General features: G+C 44.7%; 1 protein-coding gene across 1 annotated transcript; it reads right to left on the bottom strand.

Moving 5' to 3' along the window:
• Positions 1-19,170: 19,170 nt before the first annotated feature.
• Positions 19,171-22,212, bottom strand: LOC306807915 (uncharacterized protein). Its single transcript, XM_079317956.1, has 5 exons — positions 22,012-22,212; positions 20,325-20,439; positions 20,019-20,192; positions 19,821-19,927; positions 19,171-19,365 (listed from the first exon to the last, which is right to left on the bottom strand). The coding sequence occupies exons 1-5, from the start codon at positions 22,119-22,121 to the stop codon at positions 19,233-19,235; spliced, it is 639 nt and encodes a 212-aa protein (XP_079174082.1). The 5' UTR covers positions 22,122-22,212; the 3' UTR covers positions 19,171-19,232.
• Between the last annotated feature and the right edge of the window lie 950 nt (positions 22,213-23,162).

Below are 23,162 nucleotides of genomic sequence, written 5' to 3' on the forward strand. Positions count from 1 at the left end.
TTACTCAAATTGCACATTTTGCCAAGCCCTTGAACTAAATCTAGTATAAGGTTCCCAGTTTCTCCAGAGGAAGCTACAGGTCTTTGAGCTACTATTCTACAAATATAGAAATATGGTCTTCATTCATCTTTGCATTTCACACAAACACTACCATACACTCCATAACTATCAAAAAAATTCACTTGATTCCAAGTACAGTTTATTAACATTTCTTTTCAATCTTCTCTGTAAAGGTTTTGCTGACTGCTGAACAGTCCAGTGAAGTGTTTCCTGCTTTGGGGCTGGCTTTGTCCAGGTGTAGTGAATCCAGGAGCCTCAGCCAACAGTTTTTACAGACATGTGGGTAGCCAGGAGAACCTGGAATGGTCCTTCCCACTTTTTCTTAAGTAGTTCATCATTCCACATGTGGACGTATACCTAATCCCTGTGTTGATGAGGATGTACCTGAATGTCCAAGGCTGTTGAGGATGTTAAAGGACAAACCTATGCAAAACCGAGAGCTCTTTTCCCAAAGATAATGCATACTCTTTTAAATTACTGTTTCCTAACACATGGCTTTCTCCTGAGTTAGGCAGTTTGATACAGCCTGCCTTAAATAACTTCATAAGGACCTAATCTTTTTTTTCAGTCTAAGCTAATAAGGTTTAATAAGGCTAAAGACAAAGCCTGAGGCCATTTTAGTGAAGTTTTTTGACAAATCTTACTTATTTGCCATTTCAAGTTTTGCTTTATCCTTCCTACTTTTCCACTGGACTGAGGTCTCTAAGGAGTGTGGAGATACCATGTGACTCCCAAGCACTTGGCATAAACTTCAAATTGTTTCAGCCACACAATGAAATTGTCGGAAGACAGGCCCAGTGGTAGCCCAAATCTGGATATAATTTCCTTTAAGAAAACGTCTGTTACTTCTTGAGTTTTGTTGGTGTGACAGACAAAGGCTTCTGGCCATCCAGAAAAACCTATCTACCAAGAACAATATCAATAATAATCTTTCCAGGGTAGTTCTAAAAAATAGGTCTTGCTTTCAGACACTTTAAAGAGGTGGGCTCTTTAAAATGAGTAACCTCCCCTTAGTTCCATCCAGTCCCTGTCCACCAATAAGGAACAAATAAAAACAAGTAGATATAAGTGAATGGATAACAATTTATAGATAAGTGAAACAGCAACAGGAAAAGAAATAACAGAAGTAATCACTAGATAGTAATCCTTACATACAAAATTGCTAACTTCTACAAATGTCATGAGAACAAAATAAGAGTAACTACTCAATACACAGTAACCACTAGAACAAAGTTGCTAACATTTACAAATCTCATGGGAACAAAATAACAGTAACTAATCACTAGATAATAATCACTAGATACAAAATTTCTAACTTTTACAAATCTCATGAGAACAAAATAAAAACTGTAAGTAATCGCTAGATAGTAATCACTAGAGACAAAATTGCTAAATTTTACAAACCTCATGAGAATGAAATAACAGTAAGTAATAAATAGGTAGTAAACACTAGAAACAAAATTGCTAACTTTTACGAAGCTCATGAGAACAAAAAAGCAGTAAATAATAACTAGATAGTAATCACTAGAGTCAAAATTGCTGACTTTTACAAATCTCATGAGAACAAAATAACCATAACTAATCACTAGACAGTAACCACTATAATAAAATTGCTAAATTTTACAAATCTCATGAGAATAACATAACCGTAAGTAATAACTAGGTAGTAACCACTAGAGACAAAATTGCAAACTTTTAAAAACGCCGTGGGAACTAACTAACAGTAACTAATCACTACATAGCAATCACTAGATACAAACTTGCAAACTTTTACGAATCTCATGAGAACAAAATACCAGCAAGTAATCTCTAGATAGTAAACACTAGATACAAAATTGCTAACCTTTACAAGCCTCATGAGAACAAAATAACATTACGTAATCACTAGATAGTAAACACTAGAGTCAAAATTGCTAACTTTTACAAATTCATGAGAACAAAATAATAGTAACGAATCACTAGACTGTAACCACTAGAAGAAACTTGCTAACTTTTACAAATCTCATGAGAACCAAATATCAGTAAGTAATCACTAGATAATAATCACTATATACAAAATTACTAACTTTTACAAATCTCATGAGAACAAAATAACAGTAACTAATCACTAGACAGTAACCACTAGAACAAAGTTGCTAACTTTTAGAAATCTCACGGGTACAAAATAACAGTACGTAATCACTAATTAATAATCACTAGATACAAAATTGCTAGCTTTTACAAACCTCATGAGAACAAAATAACAGCAAGTAATCACTAGATAGCAATCACTAGATGCAAAATTGAGAACTTTTACAAATCTCATGAGAACAAAACAGTAAGTAATGACAAGATAATAATCGCCAGATACAAAATTTCTAACTGTTACAAATCTCATGTGAACAGACATCCAAAATGGTGGAAACACCCGCAGAGTAGCCAGCCCCAGCAATTTGCTGACTTTGCAAACTTCACTCCAAAGCAGTTGTTGATAGTATGCAGAAAATCACGATGTCAAAAACTGGTGTTCACAGAGAAGCTCTGCAAAAAATGAACATTATTTGAATAAAGGGAGAGTCTAGTGGGCCATAACCCTGCAGCGTCTCTCAAGTTTTTGGAGGATCCAGCCTCCTTTGATCCTAAACTCCCAACTTCATGTTGCCCTCCTCCTTTCCACATTGGCTGAGGTACTAGGAATGTACAAACTTCCCAACCACCTATTATATATATCTTCCTTCCAACATATACCCCCACAGCCATTCTTCTAGAATATGGTTGCCTCTTTCAGGTTATCTAGTTATATGGTCTGATCTCTCCAAGACTATCTCTAGGAAAACCAGAAATTTTAAACGTTTTCTCACATGAACTAGGCTCTGTGGATCACGAACAGGGCAAGCTCTGAGTAGCTTACTGCGGTAAGAGACTTGCTGGATTTTCTCTAAAACTTCAATTGTCTTGGCTTGTTGCTGGATTGAGGCTTCCAGCCTTGCCGTTTCAATTTGGAGCCTGAAAAAGAAGTACAGGCCTTATGATACAAGTCCACAAGAGAACAATGAAAGAGCATGAAAGAACATCTTCTAAAACAAAAGCATCTTTGAAAATCGTGCACTAGCATCTCACTAGGATGCAAGATGACAGTCCTGTTGTGTTCACAGAATCACGCAAGGTGAAGCCTTGCTCCACTCTCTTACCGTCGAATGCGCTCTTCCAGCCGGGGGATAGCTGCAGCTGAAGAATCCATACGCTCAGCCAGGCGGCTTTGCATGCTCCTCAGAATTGTTACTACCTTACTCTCCTTTAGGACATTCTTCAACGACTCAGCATAAGAATCATTCGTGTGAGAAGGTTCTTTCAGGTACTTGAGCTGTCAAACCACAAGAACAATCCCCAGTAGAAAACTTTAATATCTTAAAAAAATAGGATGCTTTGACTCTGATGATAACTTTCAAAACCTCTGTTACTTCATCTCTCCTACACCGATTTCCTTGGCCAATAGCTAAGGAAATGATCTTTCATAAGCATGGCAAAATCGGTGCAAATGTGACAACAAGAGCAATGCTTTTACTGATGAAATTCCATCATTAGATCAGTTGGCCAGCAGGTTTGGGGAGGCAATTCTCCCTTTCTACTCTGCTCTTGTGGGACTCCACCTAAAGAACTGGGTCACCCCCTGAGGCCTTCAGCACAAGGCATATACCAGAGGCCAGAGTAGGGCCACAAAGACATTCACAGGGCTGCAATACCTCTCCCATGGAAAAAAAACTGAGGGACATGGGATTTTTCAGTCTGGGAAAAAGCAGGCGCTGGCCAAAGCTTCTAATAGCCTTTTAGCACAGAAAGAAGGACTGATATTTCTACCAAGGATTGTAGTGACACGTCAAAGGGCAACACTTTAAAATGAAAACACTATAGATTTAGATTAGATACAAGGAAGACAATTTTCCAAGTATTGTGATGGAACACTGGGCCAGGTTGTTCTCATGACTTGTGCTCATCCCTGGACGTGTTCAAAATGAAGCTGAATGGGACTTCAAGCAGCTTCTTTTTACAACTCTTCCAATTCAAATACATATGAAATTAGGTCCAAAATACAGCTCAGGTCCAGATTAATTACCTTCTCTCACCATTGTTTCAAAATGAACTCACTAGCAAGAACACATGCTTACAATGATAGGCTCTATTTAGTGATATTTGCATGTGTCCCTAAGAGTCACCTGTTTCCCCTGTTCAGAATCCATTTGAGTTGAAGAATCAACCTTTAGCTGAAGGTCTTCTCCCTGGAACGCAGGAAGCTAAGAAAGCATGGAAAAAGAGAAAAAAGAATTAGGAAACGAATGCTCAGAAGAATGCAGCCACTGAGAGGTTCTATTTAGGGATATCTACATCTGTCCCTAAGAGTCACCTGTTTGTCCTGGTCAGAATCCATTTGAGTTGAAGAATCAACCTTTAGCTGAAGGTCTTCTCCCCGGAATGCAGGAAGCTAAGCAAGCAAGAAAAAAGAGAAACAAGAATTAGGAAACGAATCCTCAGAAGAATGCAGCCACTGATAGGCTCTATTTAGGGATATTTGCATGTGTCCCTAAGAGTCACCTGTTTCCCCTGTTCAGAATCCATTTGAGTTGAAGAATCAACCTTTAGCTGAAGGTCTTCTCCCCGGAATGCAGGAAGCTAAGCAAGCAAGAAAAAAGAGAAACAAGAATTAGGAAACGAATGCTCAGAAGAATGCAGCCACTGAGAGGTTCTATTTAGGGATATTTGCATCTGTCCCTAAGAGTCACCTGTTTGTCCTGTTCCGAATCTGTCTGAGTTGAAGAATCAACCTTTAGCTGAAGGTCTTCTCCCTGGAATGCAGGAAGCCAAGCAAGCAAGAGAAAAGAAAAACAAGAATTAGGAAAGGAATCCTCAGAAGAATGCAGCCACTGAGAGGTTCTATTTAGGGATATTTGCATGTGTCCCTAACAGTCACCTGTTTGTCCTGGTCAGAATCTGTCTGAGTTGAAGAATCAACCTTTAGCTGAAGGTCTTCTCCGTGTAATGTAGGAAGCTAAGCAAGCAAGAAAAAAGAGAAACAAGTTGGGAAACGAATCCTCAGCAGGACTGCAGCATCACACCGCCTTCAAGCAGAGATCATGAAAAACGTGACTTCTGCCAAGGGTAGTGTCAGAGCTCAGGAAGAGAGCTAAGTACCTTGTTCTCAGAAGAGATGAAATGTTCCTCCGGTTCTACTCTTGCAGCTGATAATAGAGATCAAAAATAAGACTGTTGCTGCTGTATGTGCTTATTTCACTTTGTTTTCCAAAAGCGAGTCACTCCAGAGAGACTCACAAAGGTAACCATGTAGTCCCTCTGAAATTACCTTTGATGTGCTCCATTGCAGCAGAGCTCACGGCGACTCTGTTTTGGTCTGCAGCAGGAACTTGTACATTGTCCAACACTTTCCCTTCACCTTCAGAATCAGTCTGCATAATTTAAAAATGTCAGAACTGGCACAGGCTGCTTCCACCCTCAAAGTTTCTGCTTCAGGCAAGAGGCCTAACACCAGAGGTATCAGGTGGTGGAAAGAACAAAAAGGCCAAACAGCACGTTTGGCATCTCTCTTGCACAGATCTTTCAAAACACGACAAAGTCCACCTGCCCAAGCATGCTGGTTTCACATGGAGGCGGGAATGGCAGCGGCCTGGGAAGAGCAGCACAAAAGCCTGGAAACGGAGGGGCTGTCCCCTCTCTGGGAACTTCCTCTGTGGGCAGTGGGAACCAATCAGAGACCTGATTTATTGATTGACATCCCAGGTGGCCAATGAAAATTATTACGCTTTCATAAATCACATTGCTAAGGGTGATTTGCCCTCTTTGTCTTTCCGGCTGTGAGGCCGGTAGCAACCCCCAGGGCCCCGGCCGCAGGCGGCCCCGGCTCTGCTCTGCCCTGCTCGGCTTTGGCGCAGCCCGGCTCGGCTCCCGGTTCCGGCTCAGCCCACCCCCAGGGCCGGGCTCCGGCCCCGGCCCTGGTTCATCTCCAGCCCTGGCACGGCCCAAACACGGCACGGCCCTGACACGGCTGGCCTCGGCTCCCCTCTCCACACAGCATGGAGGAGCGGGGGGGCAGGGGAGCCACCGAGGGCGCACCTTTCCCCCCGCCCCGTTCTGAGAAGAGAGATTCCACATAACCACATGGCTCAGAGGTTTTCCAGCAATGGCCTGGCCCAGCTTCTCCATGTCCTGCATGCAACTTTAACCCTTTTAATGCCTGGATAAGACTCTAGATCTTCTGAGCTCCCCGGAATGAGAGGAATGAAGAGGAAATCTACTGGAGTCAGTGAAATGAAAGCTAAGTTTCCAGATGGGAAAAGATTGAAGAGTTGCCACTGTTAAGAAGATGAAAACCATTTTTGTGGGCTATAAGGGGACTGTGACTACACTAAAATTCCTTTAAACTGAGAAATATACTTGGGGAGGTTGGGTGCTTGAGCAGAGGACCTCTTGCCTCGAGGAAATGGGGCTCTCTGTTTTGGGACAGGAAATATGGACAGAGACATTTAATAGAAAAAGAGGTGAAGAGAATTTTGATTTCAGCACCCTGCTTTTAAAAAGAGTACCCCAGTGTAGCATAAGACATGGCACAGCTCTGGAGGGACTGTGGAAATAGGAGGAAATTCATAGTTGGCAGTTATTGCCCAGGCTGATGCAAAGTGTGAAGGTGAAGACACTCCCTAAGCCTAAACCAAAACAGGAATTTTTCTCTCTAGAGTGAATAGAAATGATTATTTCAGTAGATAACTGACTGAAGTGTTTCCTGTTTGTTGTTGTTAAGAAATGTAGAATGAAGGACGGGGGACGAGGAAATAATCTAGAAATCTTGCTCTGACTTCTTTTCTTGTTAGTAATAGATTTTTTCATGTAACCTTTTAAGTCTGCCTTGAATCTGCTCCTAAATCCTGTCTCTAAAAGAAACCAAATATAATAAAATTGGCAAACCCAAGTCACACCGTGACACCTATCGAGAGAGAACCTAGGCAAAAGAAATTCGGGATCATCCACAACCATCCGGCATTGACTTGATCCACAGAAAAGATCTGTGAGGTAGGAAAAGCAATTCTGACAATGCCTAGAAGCCTTCTAGGACTTCACAGGACTGTAACCAGGAGAAGTTCTACTTCTTTGCCCTAGAAATCCCACATGGACATCACCTGTAAAAAGTTCCAGAACTCTAGCTGGACATCACTTTCTCCCTGTCCCAACTCACCAGCTTGTCTGGAGGAGAACTAGTGTGTCAATGACCAAGATATGAACATGTGGCAGAAGCAGCAGCAAAGGAAAATGGAGCAGGTGAGTCAGAGGAAGCCCCACTGTCTGCCTCAGGGAAGGTACCTCAGAATCCCAGGGAGAATCATACTCTTCATCTTTTGCTTCTCTCTCTGCTGGCTGCAAGACTCCATCTTCCTTAATCCCTTCTCGACAGGCTTGTTTCACTAACCCTAAGAAAAGATAAGCACATTTTAGCTGCAATGTTTCTTCTTCTCTGCCTTTCTGCATTTGGTTCACTCCAGAGAGGCACACAAAGCTAACCATGTAGTCCCTCTGAAATTACCTTTGATGTGCTCCACTACAGCAGAGCGAGCATTGAACTTATTTGTGTTTGCATCGGGAAGCTGGACAGCAGCTGACATTTTCTCTTCACCTTCAGGATCAGTCTGTGTTAAGTACAAAAACACACATGAGAAGTGGCACAGGCTGCCTCTCCACCCACTTCCACATCCAAAGCTGCTGCTGCATCCAAGAGGACTAACAATAGACGGATCAGGTGGTGGAAAGAACGAAATGGGCAACCAGCTCGTTTGGCATCTCTCTTGCACAGAACTTTCAAAAAACAACCAAGTCCACCTGGCCAAGATAGAGAGAACCTAGGCAGAAGACACTGTGGATCATCCACAACCATTTGACATTAACTGGATCCACAGAAGAGATCTGTGAGGTACAAAAAAGCCAATTCTGACAATGCCTAGAAGCCTTCTAGGATTTCATAGGACTGTAACCCGAAGAAGTTCTACCTTTTTACCCTAGAAATTCCACATGGACATCACCTATAAGGAGGTCCAAGACACTAGCTGGACCTCACTTTGTCCCTGTCCCAACTGAACAGTTTGTCTGGAGGAGAACTAGTGTGTCAATGACCAGAATAGGTACTTGTGGCAGATGCAGCACCAAAGGAAAATGGAGCAGGTGCATCAGAAGAGCCCCCACTGTCTGCCTCAGGGAATGTACCTCAGAATCCCAGGGAGAATCATTGTCTTCATTATTTGCTTTGCTGTCTGCTGGCTGCAAGACTCTGTCTTCCATCATCCCTTCTCTACAGGATGGTTTCAAGACACCTTAGAAAAAATAAGCACATTATAACTTATTATGTTCATGTCTCTTTGCTTTTATGCGTCTGCTTCACTCCAGAGACGCACACAAAACTAACCGTGTAGTCCCTCTGAAATTACCTTTGCCACATTCCATTACAGCAGAGTGAGCATCAAACTTTTTGCTCTTTGCAGAGGGAGGCTGGACAGTGGCTGACATTTTCCCTTCACCTTCAGAATCAGTCTGCATAATTCAAAAATGACAGAATTGGCACAGGCTGTCTCTCCACCCACTTCCACACCCAAAGCTGCTGCTTCATCCAAGAGGCCTAACAAGAGAGGGATCAGGTGGTGGAAAGAAAAAAACAGGCAAACAGCACTTTTGGCATCTCTCTTGCATAGATCTTTCAAAACACAACCATGTCCACCTGCCCAAGCTAGAGAGAACCTAGGCAGAAGACACTGTGGATCAAATACAACCATTTCATAGTGACTGGATCCACAGAAGACATCTGTGAGGTAGGAAAAACCAATTCTGACAATGCCTAGAAGTTTTCTAGGATTTCATAGGACTGTATCCAGGAGAAGTTCTACTACTTTGCCCGAGAAATTCCACATAGACATCACCTGTAAGGAGATCCAGGACACTAGCTGGACCTCACTTTCTCCCTGTCCCAGCTCAACAGCTTATCAGAAGGAGCAGCAGCCGTGTCAAGGTGCAAGACATGAACATGTGCCAGATGCAGCATCAAAGGAAAATGGAGCAGGTGACTCAGAGGGACCCCCACTGTCTGCATCAGGGAAGGTACCTCAGAATCCCAGGGAGAATCATACTCTTCATTTTTTGCTTTGCTCCCTGCTGGCTGCACGGCTCCGTCTTCCTTCATCCCTTCTCTATAGTCTAGTTTCAGGATCCCTAAGAAAAGATAAGCACATTATAGGTTATTATGTTTATGTCTCTTTGCTTTTATGCGTCTAGTTCACTCCAGAGAGGCACGCAAAGCTAACCATGCAGTCCCTCTGAAATTACCTTTGCCACATTCCACTGCAGCAGAGCGAGCATCAAACTTTTTGCTGTTTGTAGCAGGAAGCTGGACAGCAGCTGACATTTTCTCTTCACCTTCAGAATCAGTCTGTGTTAAGTACAAAAACGCACATGAGAAGTGGCACATGCTGCCTCTCCACCCCCTTCCACACCCAAAGCTGCTGCTTCATCCAAGAGGTCTAACAAGAGAGGGATCAGGTGGTGGAAAGAACAAAATGGACAAACATCACATTTGGCATCTCTCTTGCATAGATCTTTCAAAACACAACCATGTCTACCTGCCCAAGCTAGAGAGAACCTAGGCAGAAGACATTGTGGATTATCCAAACAATTTGACAGTGACTGGATCCACAGAAGAGATCTGTGAGGTAGGAAAAACCAATTCTGACAATGCCTAGAAGCCTTCTAGGATTTCATCGGACTGTAACCAGAAGAAGTTCTACTTCTTTGCCCTAGAAATTTCACATGGACATCACCTGTAAGGAGGTGCAGGACACTAGCTGGACCTCACTGTCTCCCTGTCCCAACTGAACAGCTTGTCTGAAACAGCAGCCATATCAAAGCACAAGATATGTACATGTTGCACAAGTAGCATCAAAGGAAAATGGAGAAGGTGCATCAGAAGAGCCCCCACTCTCTGCATCAGGGAAGGTACCTCAGAATCCCAGGGAGAATCATACTCTTCATCTTTTGCTTTGCTCTCTGCTGGCTGCAAGACTCCACCTTCCATCATCCCTTCTCTACAGGATGGTTCCAAGATCCCTAAGAAATGATAAGCACATTATGGCTGATTATGTTTATGTCTCTTTGCTTTTATGCATCTGGTTCACTCCAGAGAGGCACACAAAGCTAACCATGCAGTCCCTCTGAAATTACCTTTGCCACATTCCACTGCAGCAGAGCGAGCATCAAACTTAGTGCTCTTTGTAGCAGGAAGCTGGACAGCAGCTGACATTTTCCCTTCACCTTCAGAATCAGTCTGTGTTAAGTACAAAAACACACATGAGAAGTGGCACAGGCTGCCTCTCCACCCACTTCCACACCCAAATCTGCTGCTTCATCCAAGAGGCCTAACAATAGAGGGATCAGGTGGTGGAAAGAACAAAAAGGGCAAACAGAATGTTTGGCATCTCTCTTGCATAGATCTTTCAAAATACAACCAAGTCCACCGGCCTAAGATAGAGAACCTAGGGAGAATACACTGTGGATCATCCACAACCATTTGACATTGACTGGATCCACAGAAGAGCTCTGTAAGTTAGGAAAAACCAATTCTGACAATGCCTAGAATCCTTCTAGGATTTCATAGGACTGTAACCAGGAGAAGTTCTACTTCTCTGCCCTAGAAATCCCACATGGACATCACCTGTAAGGAGGTCCAGGACACTAGCTGGACCTCACTTTCTCCCTGTCCCAACTGAACAGCTTGTCTGGAGGAGAACTAGTGTGTCAATAACCAAGATAGGAACGGGTGGCAGATGCAGCATCAAAGGAAAATGGAGCAGATGAATCAGAGGGACCCCCTCTGTCTGCCTCAGGGAAGGTACCTCAGAATCCCAGGGAGAATCATACTCTTCATCTTTTGCTTCTTTCCCTGCTGGCTGCAAGACTCCATCTTCCAGCATCCCTTCTCTACAGGCTTGTTTCATGAACCCTAAGAAAAGATAAGCACATTATAGGTACAAGTGTTTCTTCTTCTCTGCCTTTCTACATCTGATTCACTCCAGACAGGCACACAAAGCTAACCCTGTTGTCATTCTGAAATTACCTTTGATGTGTTCCATTGCAGCAGAGCGAGCATTGAACTTATTTGTGCTTGCAGCGGGTAGCTGGACAGCGGCTGACATTTTCCCTTCACATTCAGAATCAGACTGTTAAGTACAAAAACACACGTGACAAGTGGCACAGGCTGCCTCTCAACTCCCTTCCACATCCAAAGCGGCTCTTTCAGCCATAAGGCCTAACAATTGAGGGATCAGGTGGTGGAAAGAACAAAAAGGACAAACAGCACATTTGGCATCTATCTTGCATAGATCTTTAAAAACTACAACCAAGTCCACCTGTCCAAGCTAGGGAGAACCTAGGCAGATAATCCACAACAATTTGATATTGAATGGATCCACAGAAGAGATCTGTGAGGTAGGAAAAACCAATTCTGACAATGCCTAGAAGCCTTCTAGGATTTCATCGGACTGTAACCAGAAGGAGTTCTACTTCTTTGCCCGAGAAATTCCACATGGACAACACCTGTAAAAAGGTCCAGGACACTAGCTGGACATCACTTTCTCCCTGTCCCAACTCAACAGCTTATCTGGAGGTGCAGCCGTATCAAAGCACAATATATGAATGTGTGGCAGATGCAGCATCAAAGGAAAATGGAGTAGGTGCATCAGAAGAGCCCCCACTGTCTGCATCAGGGAAGGTACCTCAGAATCCCAGGGAGAATCATTGTCTTCATCGTTTCCTTGACTCCCTGCTGGCTGCAAGACTCCATCTTCCATCATCGCTTCTCTACAGGCTGGTTTCAAGATCCCCAAGAAAAGATAAGCACATTTTATCTGATTATGTTTATGTCTTTTTGCTTTTATGCATCTGGTTCATTCCAGAGAGGCACACAAAGCTAACCATGCAGTCCCTTTGAAATTACCTTTGCCACATTCCTCTGCAGCAGAGCGAGCATCAAACTTGTTGCTGTTTGTAGCAGGAAGCTGGACAGCAGCTGACATTTTTCCTTCACCTTCAGAATCAGTCTGCATAATTCAAAAATGACAGAATTGGCACAGGCTGCCTCTCCACCCCCTTCCAAAGCCAAAACTACTTCATCATCGAAGAGGCCTAACAAGAGAGAGATCAGGTGGTGGAAAGAATAAAAAGGGCAAACAGCACTTTTCGCATCTCTCTTGCATAGATCTTTGAAAACAGAACCATGTCCACCTGCCCAAGCTAGAGAGAACCTAGGCAGAAGACACTGTGGATCATCCACAACCATTTCATAGTGACTGGATCCACAGAAGACATCTGTGAGGTAGGAAAAACCAATTCTGACAATGCCTAGAAGTTTTCTAGGATTTCATAGGACTGTATCCAGGAGAAGTTCTACTTCTTTGCCCTAGAAATTCCACATGGACATCACCTGTAAAAAGGTCCAGGACACTAGCTGGACATCACTTTCTCCCTGTCCCAACTGAACAGCTTTTACTGGAGGTGCAGCAGTGTGTCGATGGCCAAGATATGAACGTGTGGCAGATGCAGCAGCAAAGGAAAATGGAGTAGGTGATTCAGAGGGACCCCCACTGTCTGCATCAGGGAAGGTACCTCAGAATCCCAGGGAGAATCATACTCTTCATCTTTTGCTTTGCTCTCTGCTGGCTGCAAGACTCCACCTTCCATCATCGCTTCTGTACAGGATGGTTCCAAGATCCCTAAGAAAAGATAAGCACATTATGGCTGATTATGTTTATGTCTCCCTGCTTTTATGCATCTGGTTCACTCCAGAGAGGCACACAAAGCTAACCAGGTAGTCCCTCTGAAATTACCTTTGCCACATTCCACTGCAGCAGAGAGAGCATCAAACTTGTTGTTCTTTGTAGCAGGAAACTGGACAGCAGCTGACATTTTCCCTTCACCTTCATAATCAGTCTGTGTTAAGTACAAAAACACACATGAGAACTGGCACAGGCTGCCTCTCCACCCACTTCCACACCCAAATCTGCTGCTTCATCCAAGAGGCCTAACAAGAGAGGGATCAGGTGGTGGAAAGAACAAAATGGACAAACAGCATGTTTGGCATCTCTCTTGCATAGATCTTTCAAAACCCAGCCATGTCTACCTGACTAAGATAGAGAACCTAGGAAGAATACACTGTGGATCATCCACAACAATTTGACATTGAATGGATCCACAGAAGAGACCTGTGAGGTAGGAAAGCCAATTCTGACAATGCCTAGAATCCTTCTACGATTTCATAGGACTGTAGCCAGAAGGAGTTCTACTTCTTTGCCCTAGAAATTCCACATGGACATCACCTGTAAAAAGGTCCAGGACACTAGCTGGACATCACTTTCTCCCTGTCCCAACTCAACAGCTTATCTGGAGGTGCAGCAGTGTGTCGATGGCCAAGATATGAACGTGTGGCAGATGCAGCAGCAAAGGAAAATGGAGTAGGTGATTCAGAGGGACCCCCACTGTCTGCATCAGGGAAGGTACCTCAGAATCCCAGGGAGAATCATTGTCTTCATCTTTTGCTTTGCTCCCTGCTGGCTGCAAGACACCATCTTCCAGCATCACTTCTCTACAGGATGGTTTCAAGATCCCTAAGAAAAGATAAGCACATTATAGCTAATTATATTTATGTCTCTTTGCTTTTATGCATCTGGTTCACTCCAGAGAGGCACACAAAGCTAACCATGTAGTTCCTCTGAGATTACCTTTGCCACATTCCACTGCAGCAGAGCGAGCATCGGACTTGTTGCTCTTTGCAGAGGGAGGCTGGACAGCAGCTGACGTTTTCACTTCACATTCAGAATCAGTCTGCATAATTAAAAACGTCAGAATTGGCACAGGCTGCCTCACTATCCCCTTCCACACCCAAAGTTGCTGCTTCTTCCAAGAGGCCTAACAATAGAGGGATCAGGTGGTGGAAAGAATAAAATGGACAGACAGCATGTTTGGCATCTCTCTTGCATAGATCTTTCAAAACCCAACCAAGTCCACCTGCCCAAGCTAGAGAGAACCTCGGCAGAAGACACTGTTGATCATCCACAACCATTTGACAGTGACTGGATCCACAGAAGAGATCTGTGAATTAGGAAAAACCAATTCTGACAATGCCTAGAAGCCTTCTAGGATTTCATAGGACTGTAACCAGGAGAACTTCTACTTCTTTGCCCTGGAAATCCCACATGGACATCACCTGTAAAAATCTCCAGGACACTAGCTGGACCTCACTTTCTCCCTGTCCCAACTCAACAGCTTATCTGAAGGAGAACTAGTGTGTCATTGACCAAGATATGAACGTGTGGCAGATGCAGCAGCAAAGGGAAAATGGAGCAGGTGCATCAGAAGTTCCCCCACTGTATGCCTCAGGCAAGGTACCTCAGAATCCCAGGGAGAATCATTGTTTTCATCTTTTGCTTCATTCCCTGCTGGCTGCACGACTCTGTGTTCTTTCATCTCTTCTCCACATGGTGGTTTCAAGATCCCTAAGAAAAGATAAGCACATTATAGCTATGAGTGTTTCTTTTTCTCTGACATTCTGCATCTGGTTCACTCCTGAGAGACTCACAAAGTAGCCATGTAGTCCCTCTGACATTACCTTTGCTGCGCTGCGTTGCTGCAGAGCGCTCTCCCACTGCTTTGCGCTCTGCTGCAGGACGCCGCTTGCCACCAAACACTTCCCCCACAATATCAGAAAAAGCCTGTGCAATACAAAAGACACCTGTGAGAACTGGCTCATGGGGCTACTCCACCCACTTCCATGCTCAAAACTTCTGCTTCAGCCGACAGGCGTATGGAGAGGGGTAAGATAATTCGAAAAGATTAAAAAGGTCAAACAAAGCCAGTGCATTCATCCTTGTTGTTGAGCAGCATTTTTAAAACAAGACAAGGTCCACCTACCCAAGCTAGAGTGAACCTAGGCAGAAGAAATAAATCCCTACATTATGGGTCATATACAACCACTTGGCATTGACAATTCACAAAAGAGATCTGTGAGGAGGAAAAGGGCTATTATCACAATGCCAGCCTTCTAGACTTCAGAGGACTGTAACAGGAAGAGGTACTTTTTGTCCTAGAAATCCGGCTTGGGATCAGACATAGGGAGACCCTAGACATTAGCTGGACTTCACTTTCTCCCAATCCTCACTGAACAGATTATCTGAAGCAGAAGTATATTAAGGTCCAAGTAAGGAGCATGTGGCAGAAGCAGCATCAAAATAGAATGAGTTCAGAAGTAGGTGAGCCAGAGGACCCCCACTGCCTCCCTCAGAGAAGGTACCTCAGAACCCCTAGAGGGATCACCATCTTCCTTTTCTGCTGCTACTGATGCTGCTGACAAGACACCTAAGAAATACAAGAAACGTGTTATTTCGGTGAGTGCTTATTTCGCTCTGCTTTTCTCTACTTGCTTCACTCCAGAGAGGCTCACAAAGGTAAACACGTAGTCCTGAAATTACCTTTGTCACATCCCACTGCGGCAGAGCGTGCATCCAACCTGCTGGTGTTTGCAGTAGAAAGCCACGAACTGGTCCACACTCTCCCTTGACTTTTAGGATCACTCTGTACAATTTAAAAGATACACACATTAGAACTGGTACAGGCTGCTTCCACACCCATTTCCCTCCGTGTTCAAAACTTCTTCTGCCAACAGGCCTAAGGAGTGGGATCAGGGGACAAAAGAACAAAATGAGCCAACATAGCCAGCATGTTGAGCAGGGTTTTCACAATATGATCAAAGACACCTCCCTGAGCTAGAGAGGACCTAGGCAGAAGAAATTATTATGTAAAGTGTAGATCATATGGGAACTGTTTGACAGTGACTGCACCTAGAGAAGTGAGAGAAACCAATCTGATTTTTATTAATATCTGAGCATATGTCATACATGAGGTGAAAAGAACAACTTCAGGGGTTGTACACCCGCTGGGAGCCATGTCCCTGGTGAGCCTCCACGTGGCAGCCAACTGGGAGAGACAAAACTTCAATGACTGAGAACCTGAGGCTGCTCCAGGAGTGTGCCCGTGGGCACGGCAGCATGCTCGCCAATGGAAGGGATGGACACGCCACACAGCCGGCTGTGGTTTGAGAATCTTGTCTGGCAAGACTCCTGGCATCCTGTGGCACCCACACTCCATCTGCCAAGCTGATGCCCACAGCCCGCCCAGGGTGCAGGGCAGTGAGCTGTCCCTGCCTTCTCTTTCCATCTCAGTCTCTCTTTCCCCCTCTTGGTCTCTTTTCTACCCCCCTTCGGTTGGAGCACTTATCCTTCTTTATCAAAAAACAGTTATCGGGTATAATATTGCTGCACTAGGGTTTTATTTTCATCCATGAAATCTATCAAAAAGGATCCTCCCCAACTCCCCTTTTAAAGCAGGAAGGGACAAGGGGCAATTTGAGTGATGGGAAAAGCAGCAGTCCTCACTATGCCAGCCTTTCCCTGGTTTCAGAGGAGCTTTACTGCTCTGTGCTATTCTAGAAATCTAGCTTGGAGGTCAGCCACAAGGAGGCTCGGGACATTAGCTGGGGCCTCACTTTGTCCCAGTCCGAACTGAACAGATTATCTGAAGCAGTGGCTGGTTAAGGTCCAAGTTACAAGTGTGTGGCAGAGGCAGCAGCAAAGGAAAACGAGCCCAGGAGCGAGCCCCTGAGTCAGAGGGATCTCACTGTCTCCCTTGGAAAAGCTACCTCAGAATCCAGGGAAGAGTCAGTGTCTTCCATTCCTGCTGCTCCTCCTGCTGCTTCCAAGACCCCTAAGAAAAACAGAAGAAGTTCATTATAGACCTGAGTGCTTGTTTCACTCTCCTTTTCCAAATCTTTATCACTCCAAAGAAACTTATAAATGTAACCAGTTAGTGCCTCTGAAATTACCTTTGCCACGCTCCTTAGCCGCAGAGCGCTCGCCCACTCTGCTGCCTTTTCCAGGATGCTGCACGGGGTCAATCGCTTTGGCTGTAAGACCACTGAGATGCTGTGTAATTTAAAAGACACGTGTGAGAGCTGGCACATGCTCCTTGTGTACACACTTCCACACACAAAGCTTCCGCTTCAGCCAACAGGCCTAACAAGAGAGGGATCAAGTAATGGGAAGAACAAAAAGGGCAAACACAGCCACTGCATTTGGCATCTCTCTCGAGCAGATTGTTCAAAATAGAATAAAATCCACCTGCAGAAGCTTGAGAGAATCTAGGCAAAAAATTAAATATCTAAACTGTGGGTCATACAAGTTATGAGTGTATGACATAAACAGTAAAGGAAAATAAACCCAGAATCCAGGGAGTCAGAGGATCCCCCTTTCCTCCCTCAGAGAAGGTACCTCAGGTTTCCAGAGGTGGTATTTGTCTTCCTTTTTCTTTGGTCCTTCTGCTTTGCAGACTTCAAACAAAAGATAAGAAGAAATTAGTCATTTCTGTGAGTGCTTATTTCACTCTGCTGTTGCTCACTCTGGGGAGGCTTACAAAGTTAACCATCTAGTCCCTCTGAAATTACCTCTGTAGGTCTGCGCTGTGGAAGTGTGAGCAGACACTTTATTTTGGTCTGCAGCTGGACCACTCTCTTCCTTTTCTGCTTCTTCTTCTTTTGGCCCATCATCTTAGAAATAAGATAAGAAGCATGTCGTTGAGTGTTTATTTTCTAGTTCTTTGGCCCATCCCTCCAGACCAGCATCCCATTGGTTTGGTATCATTCTGTTACAAGCCACAGTGATTTTCTTCATTACCTCCTTGATAGAAAAGTATCTTACCTGTCTCTTCCGATGAAGATATTTCCAAGGGAATGACAGCAGTTGTCTCATAGCAGGAGCTGCCAATTTGTTCACTAGCAATACCAAATATAGAAAGGAAGAAGATGCATTAGGTGAAATCCCCCCCAGACTTCCATGCACTCTCTGCAGGAAGAGCAAAAGCCATGCATGTTCCATTCTACCCATATTCATAGACAACTGCTAAAGGGTAAAACACACACACAGAATGTACTGCAGTCCTAGAGTAATGGAGACTGAAATCCTCCTTACAGGCATGCTGACAGTACAGGTTCCCAGTCTTATCTGTGGAGTAACTCACACCTGTTGCAGTCTGGCTCCAGTCTTATCTGATAAATCCCCTCTCCATTTCCAATGAACTTAACAGGCCTCGTGGCAGACTGACATCACCAAAGCCTCTACCTCAGCTAGATGCCATGCTAATGCTGCAGCTACTCTCCATGTCCAGATGGTTTAATGTCTCCTCAGTCCTGGTCCTCACTTTGAAGGGCTTCAGAAATTCCCTTCAGAAATTTCCGTCAGAAATTCCCACGGTTTAAAGAGCTCCCAAGTGGCCACAAATACTGTACTTGCATTCCAAGACCTGTGTTGTCTTCAGACAACCCTGGCCTAGCTGGGGCTTGGGTTTGTGTAATAAGTAAGAAAACAAACAAAAAAGCCTAGTCAAACAAGAAAAAAAAAAAATTAAACATGTTCTTCAGGTCAAGGCTGCTGTGCAGAATGGTGCACTATCGTGGCATTTATACTGTGCCAGAAGCCTGGAGGGCAGGAATGAGGACCACATATTGTAAGAGCAATTTTCAAACATGCTTTATTCCTAAAGGGGTTTTACCACACAGGTTACACAAACTCCCTTCTCTCCTGCTTCCCATCAATACAGGTTGCCAGAAGGGGTAGGGGAAGAAGAAATAAAGTCAGGATCCAGAGGCAAGAGTTCATGGGCTATTGTTTATAGCTAGAAAAGGCATGCTCATAGGAATAATGCAATCCATTCACCCATCCCTTAGCTGCCATCACTGTGGAAGAGGGCTTTTTTCCTTAGGCTGGTTAAGCACACAGGGGATATCACTTAGATATCCAAACATGATGTCTGAAACAAAAGGCAAGTAGTTGCTGCCAATGCAGTGGAACTGCAGTGGAAGCACACAGCTGAATTCTCAGAGACAACTGGCGGGAAGGGAAAAAGTTTTCCTCAACTTGTAAATCTACTCTTGACATGGAAAGAGATCAGAAGACATCACTGACCTCAGCTTCTACAAAGCTCTCAGTACCTCATTTAACCCTACTGCTGTTACCAAAAAGGGTGAATGTAGGTGTTCTAACAGTGATATGAAACACTTACACATCTTGAATCACTTTGGTGAAAGTTTGACATACTCCCTTGTCTGACTCAGAAGAAACAGCACCATGCTGAAGAAGAAGTTCTGTTGCTTTCTTATTCCCAGAAACAGTAGCAATTGTAAGAGGGGTCCTAGGGAATCCAAGAGACAAGAGTAAATATATCAACTTTTGCAAACATTGCCTAGCCAACACTTCAATTCCTCTTTGCTCCTTAAACAATTCATTTCCCCTCTCCTACAGGCAGAGTGAAGGCACAGCCACACACCTACAATTGCTGGAGAATTCAGTTTGGTGGGTCCTCAGGAGGTGTCCTGAACAACCACCTGCCCAGAGCACAGGCCTGTGTGCCTTTGTGTGCATGCTCATGTAGGCATGTGGCACAGCAAACAGTGCATTTTTGCAGTCCTCAGTGTGGAAATCACCCCCTGAAGAAAGTCAGCAACTGAACCCAGGTCTGCTTTCACAAGTCACACAGGAGATCCTCCTGGGAGACTCCTGGTCCTTTTTCAAAGCTCATTCTTATGGCTCCCATCTGACTCCAACTGTGCTAAGGACTCCCACATGCATTTTGGGCAAACCCTTTACCTAAAAACATTATCCTGAGCATTCACATCAGCTCCTTTTTGAATAAGGAACTTGACCATTTCTTCACGGTTTTCGGTGATTGCAAGAACAAGCGGAGTGTATCCCAACTGAAAGAAGAAACCACGTCTCTTAGAATAACAGATTGAAGTTGAGCAAGTTGGCTTGGGAAGAGCAGCTTCACCCAAAGTCCAAGCTTACCTTATTCTTAGCCTCAATATCTGCACCGTGCTCAAGTAACAGCTCCACCAGGGGTTTGCTAGAAACCATGACGGCGAAGTGAAGGGCAGTGTTACCGGTCGCACCTTTGCGGTTGGGGTCGGCACCGTGCTCCAGCAGGATAGCTGCACAGTCCCTGTGCTGGTGCTCTACTGCCTGGAAACAAGACACAAAGGAGGAATAACTTCCAACATCTATGTTTCTCACTGTCAGAACTCCTGGAGTTTGCCAACACTGGAAAGGACGAGCGTCATCAAAGGTTAGAGAACATATGCCCCTTCTGCATACCTTCATTAGTGGTGACTTATTCAATTTGTCACAAGGGTTTAGCTTGCACTTCTTTTCTACCAGAAACTGAACAACATCCGCATGGCCATTTATGCAAGCAAGATGCAGAGGAGTCCTAGAAATTAAACATATGCAGTTGGTTTAAGTCCAGATGGCAATTGAGCACCATGCAGACACTCGCTCACACCCTCTCCCTTCCCACCCTAGTGGAACAGACAGGAGAATCAAAATTAAAACTTTAAAAAACAAATTATAACAGATGGATAAATAGAACAAAAGAAATAAAATAAATATTATGATAATAATAGTAAATAAAAAATTCCAAGAAAAACCTGTGATGTACAATACAGCTGCCCACAACCCACTGACTGATGCCAAATCCCATTCTAGAATGTTGACCTGGCTAAGCTCCCTCCAGCTTTTTGTGTACTTTCTCGCTGGCAAAGCATGAGACACTGGAAATGTCCTTGACTTAGGGTAAACACTGCTTAGCAATGCAGGCTGTGTAAGTCTACAGAGAGTACAGAACCAGTGTGGGCTCCTGAGTTCCTCACCCCCATCAGTCCTGCACCAGCTGTGCTGGCTTTCTGTGAATCCATGCCCTGCTAAACCAAGCCACTCAGTCTGGCACCTGGAAAGGAGCTGTCTCTGCTTGAATGAAGGCTCAATGAGCTCCACAGAATCATCAAATCTCAATAAGTTTTGGGTTCAAAGAGACCTTAAAGATCATCTAATTCCAACCCCGGCCATGAGCAGGGACACCTTCCACTAGACCAGACTGCTCAGAGCCCCATCCAGCCTGAACACTTGAATAAATAGGGATGGGGCAAGAAGAAGATCAAGTACAGGCCCAGGCTCCAGAGCAGGGCAGAGCAGAGTGGGGCTTTCACTGTCTCCTCTCCTAGTTCAGGCAGGGCTCCTAAAAGGCTGGCCTGGCTGCCAGGCACAATGCTGGGCTTTGCTGGCTCTACCAGCCAGGGTGAGTGTTTTCTCTGTAAATTTGGGTTTGTTACCTGGTGTGCAGCAACACAATAATTACACACTTGATAGAGACACTGATTATGTGTTTCAGAGTTGCACATGGCTGGGTGCTCAGTGGTACTTCCTAAATAAAGCACACCCCACCTGACTTTCCATGCTATTATTTATGCATAGAAATTCAGAATTTAAAACTTTGCAAATACAGCCCCTCTACTATGGTTGGTTAGTAGTTTCCACACAAGTTGTGTAACCACAGTTAACTTCTATACATGCTTAGGGGAGGGGTCTTCACCTGAGCAGGGTGAAGCATTTTTAATCTGTAGGTGTGATTTTTAGTATTATAATGAAGACAATACAGCTACAGTATACGTGGACCTTGAGTCTTTTGCCAAACTGGCACTGTACATTCACAGAAATACATCAATATCTTGATTTACTACAGCCTTTACAGATGTCCTTCCCTAAGGGGTGCTTCTGCTGTCTGTTCTACTGACACAACAATATCTGGATTTACTTCATCCTTAATGCTTTTTACTTCCAGGATGTCCTTGGCTAAGGGATGCCAGCTGCTACCTGTTCCACTGATTGTCTCCTTTCTTACTGCTTAGGCTTGAAAGTAGGCAAAACACATACATAAGAAAACCACCCTGGCTCAGATAATTGTGACCAATTGCACCCTTTGGAGAGGCCTGCTGTTTGTCCTTACTGCTTGTCGCGGTTGTAGGAATTGATGCGGAGCTTGTTCAGCCACCAGCGCTGCCGCAGCCGGGACAGGTCCCCGCTGGCGGCCGCGCTGTGCAGGTCGGGCAGCACCATGGCTCGGGCTGGACTCGGCAAAGTCGAGAGGCTGTGCCGAGCCGCGGAGATCGGCTGTGGGATCCGCAGGACCGAGAGGAGACGTGCGCTCTGCAGCCGCGGCGGTTCCCGTGTGCCCCAACGCCGGAGCGGGGACAGCAACTGTAGAACGCTCCGCGGGGACACACGCGGGTAAGCGAGACACGGGCGGGAGCGGGGACAGCAACCGTGGAACGCTCCGCGGGGACACACGCGGGTAAGCGGGACACGGGCGGGAGCGGGGACAGCAACCGTGGAACGCTCCGCGGGGACACACGCGGGTAAGCGGGACACGGGCGGGAGCGGGGACAGCAACCGTGGAACGCTCTGCGGGGACACACGCGGGCAGCGGGACACGGGCGGGACGCGGGTGGGTGACACGGGCGGAGCGTCCGAAGCGCTGCCATCCGGGCGGCCCCAGACCTCCTGTGGCTGGAAAAGTCCCAACTATGTGCTATATGTACTTCATATGTGTGTGCTTCATTACTATAGTGTGTATGTATAGTATGTGTGTATGTATACATCTATGTACTTCATTACCATAGTATGTATACATGTATCTATGTATGCATAGTATCTACTTCATTACTATAGTAATGAAGAATGCTAGCCCAGGTGAAAAATAAATAAAAAATAACAGAACTGATGTGCTGCTGGGTCCCAGGGGGATGTTTTCCCCTCGGCAGACTGGAGTGTTCTGGAGATAGATAATTGTTCAAGCCAAAGGCAGGCTTTTGAATAAGATGCAGACTGGAAGTTTACCATATCCTAATCTCAGCAATCAATAGTTAGCTGTATGTCTATCCTCTTCGACCCATTGATCATCTCATGTTAAAATACTAACTAATTAATGACTACCTTTGAATACCAGAGTTCGACTCATTAAGTTAATTTTAAATAAATCAATAACTGAGATTTTGGTTTGGGCAGCCTTTAAAAGGGGTAATTTAGAAAATGAGTTTTCAATGGCTCTGTTCTAGCAGTTGGCAAGAACTCAAAAAATAAGCTGAGCCTCAGCTGAGG

The sequence above is a fragment of the Erithacus rubecula genome, assembly GCF_903797595.1.
Source record: "Erithacus rubecula genome assembly, chromosome: 1".
Taxonomy (NCBI): domain Eukaryota; kingdom Metazoa; phylum Chordata; class Aves; order Passeriformes; family Muscicapidae; genus Erithacus; species Erithacus rubecula.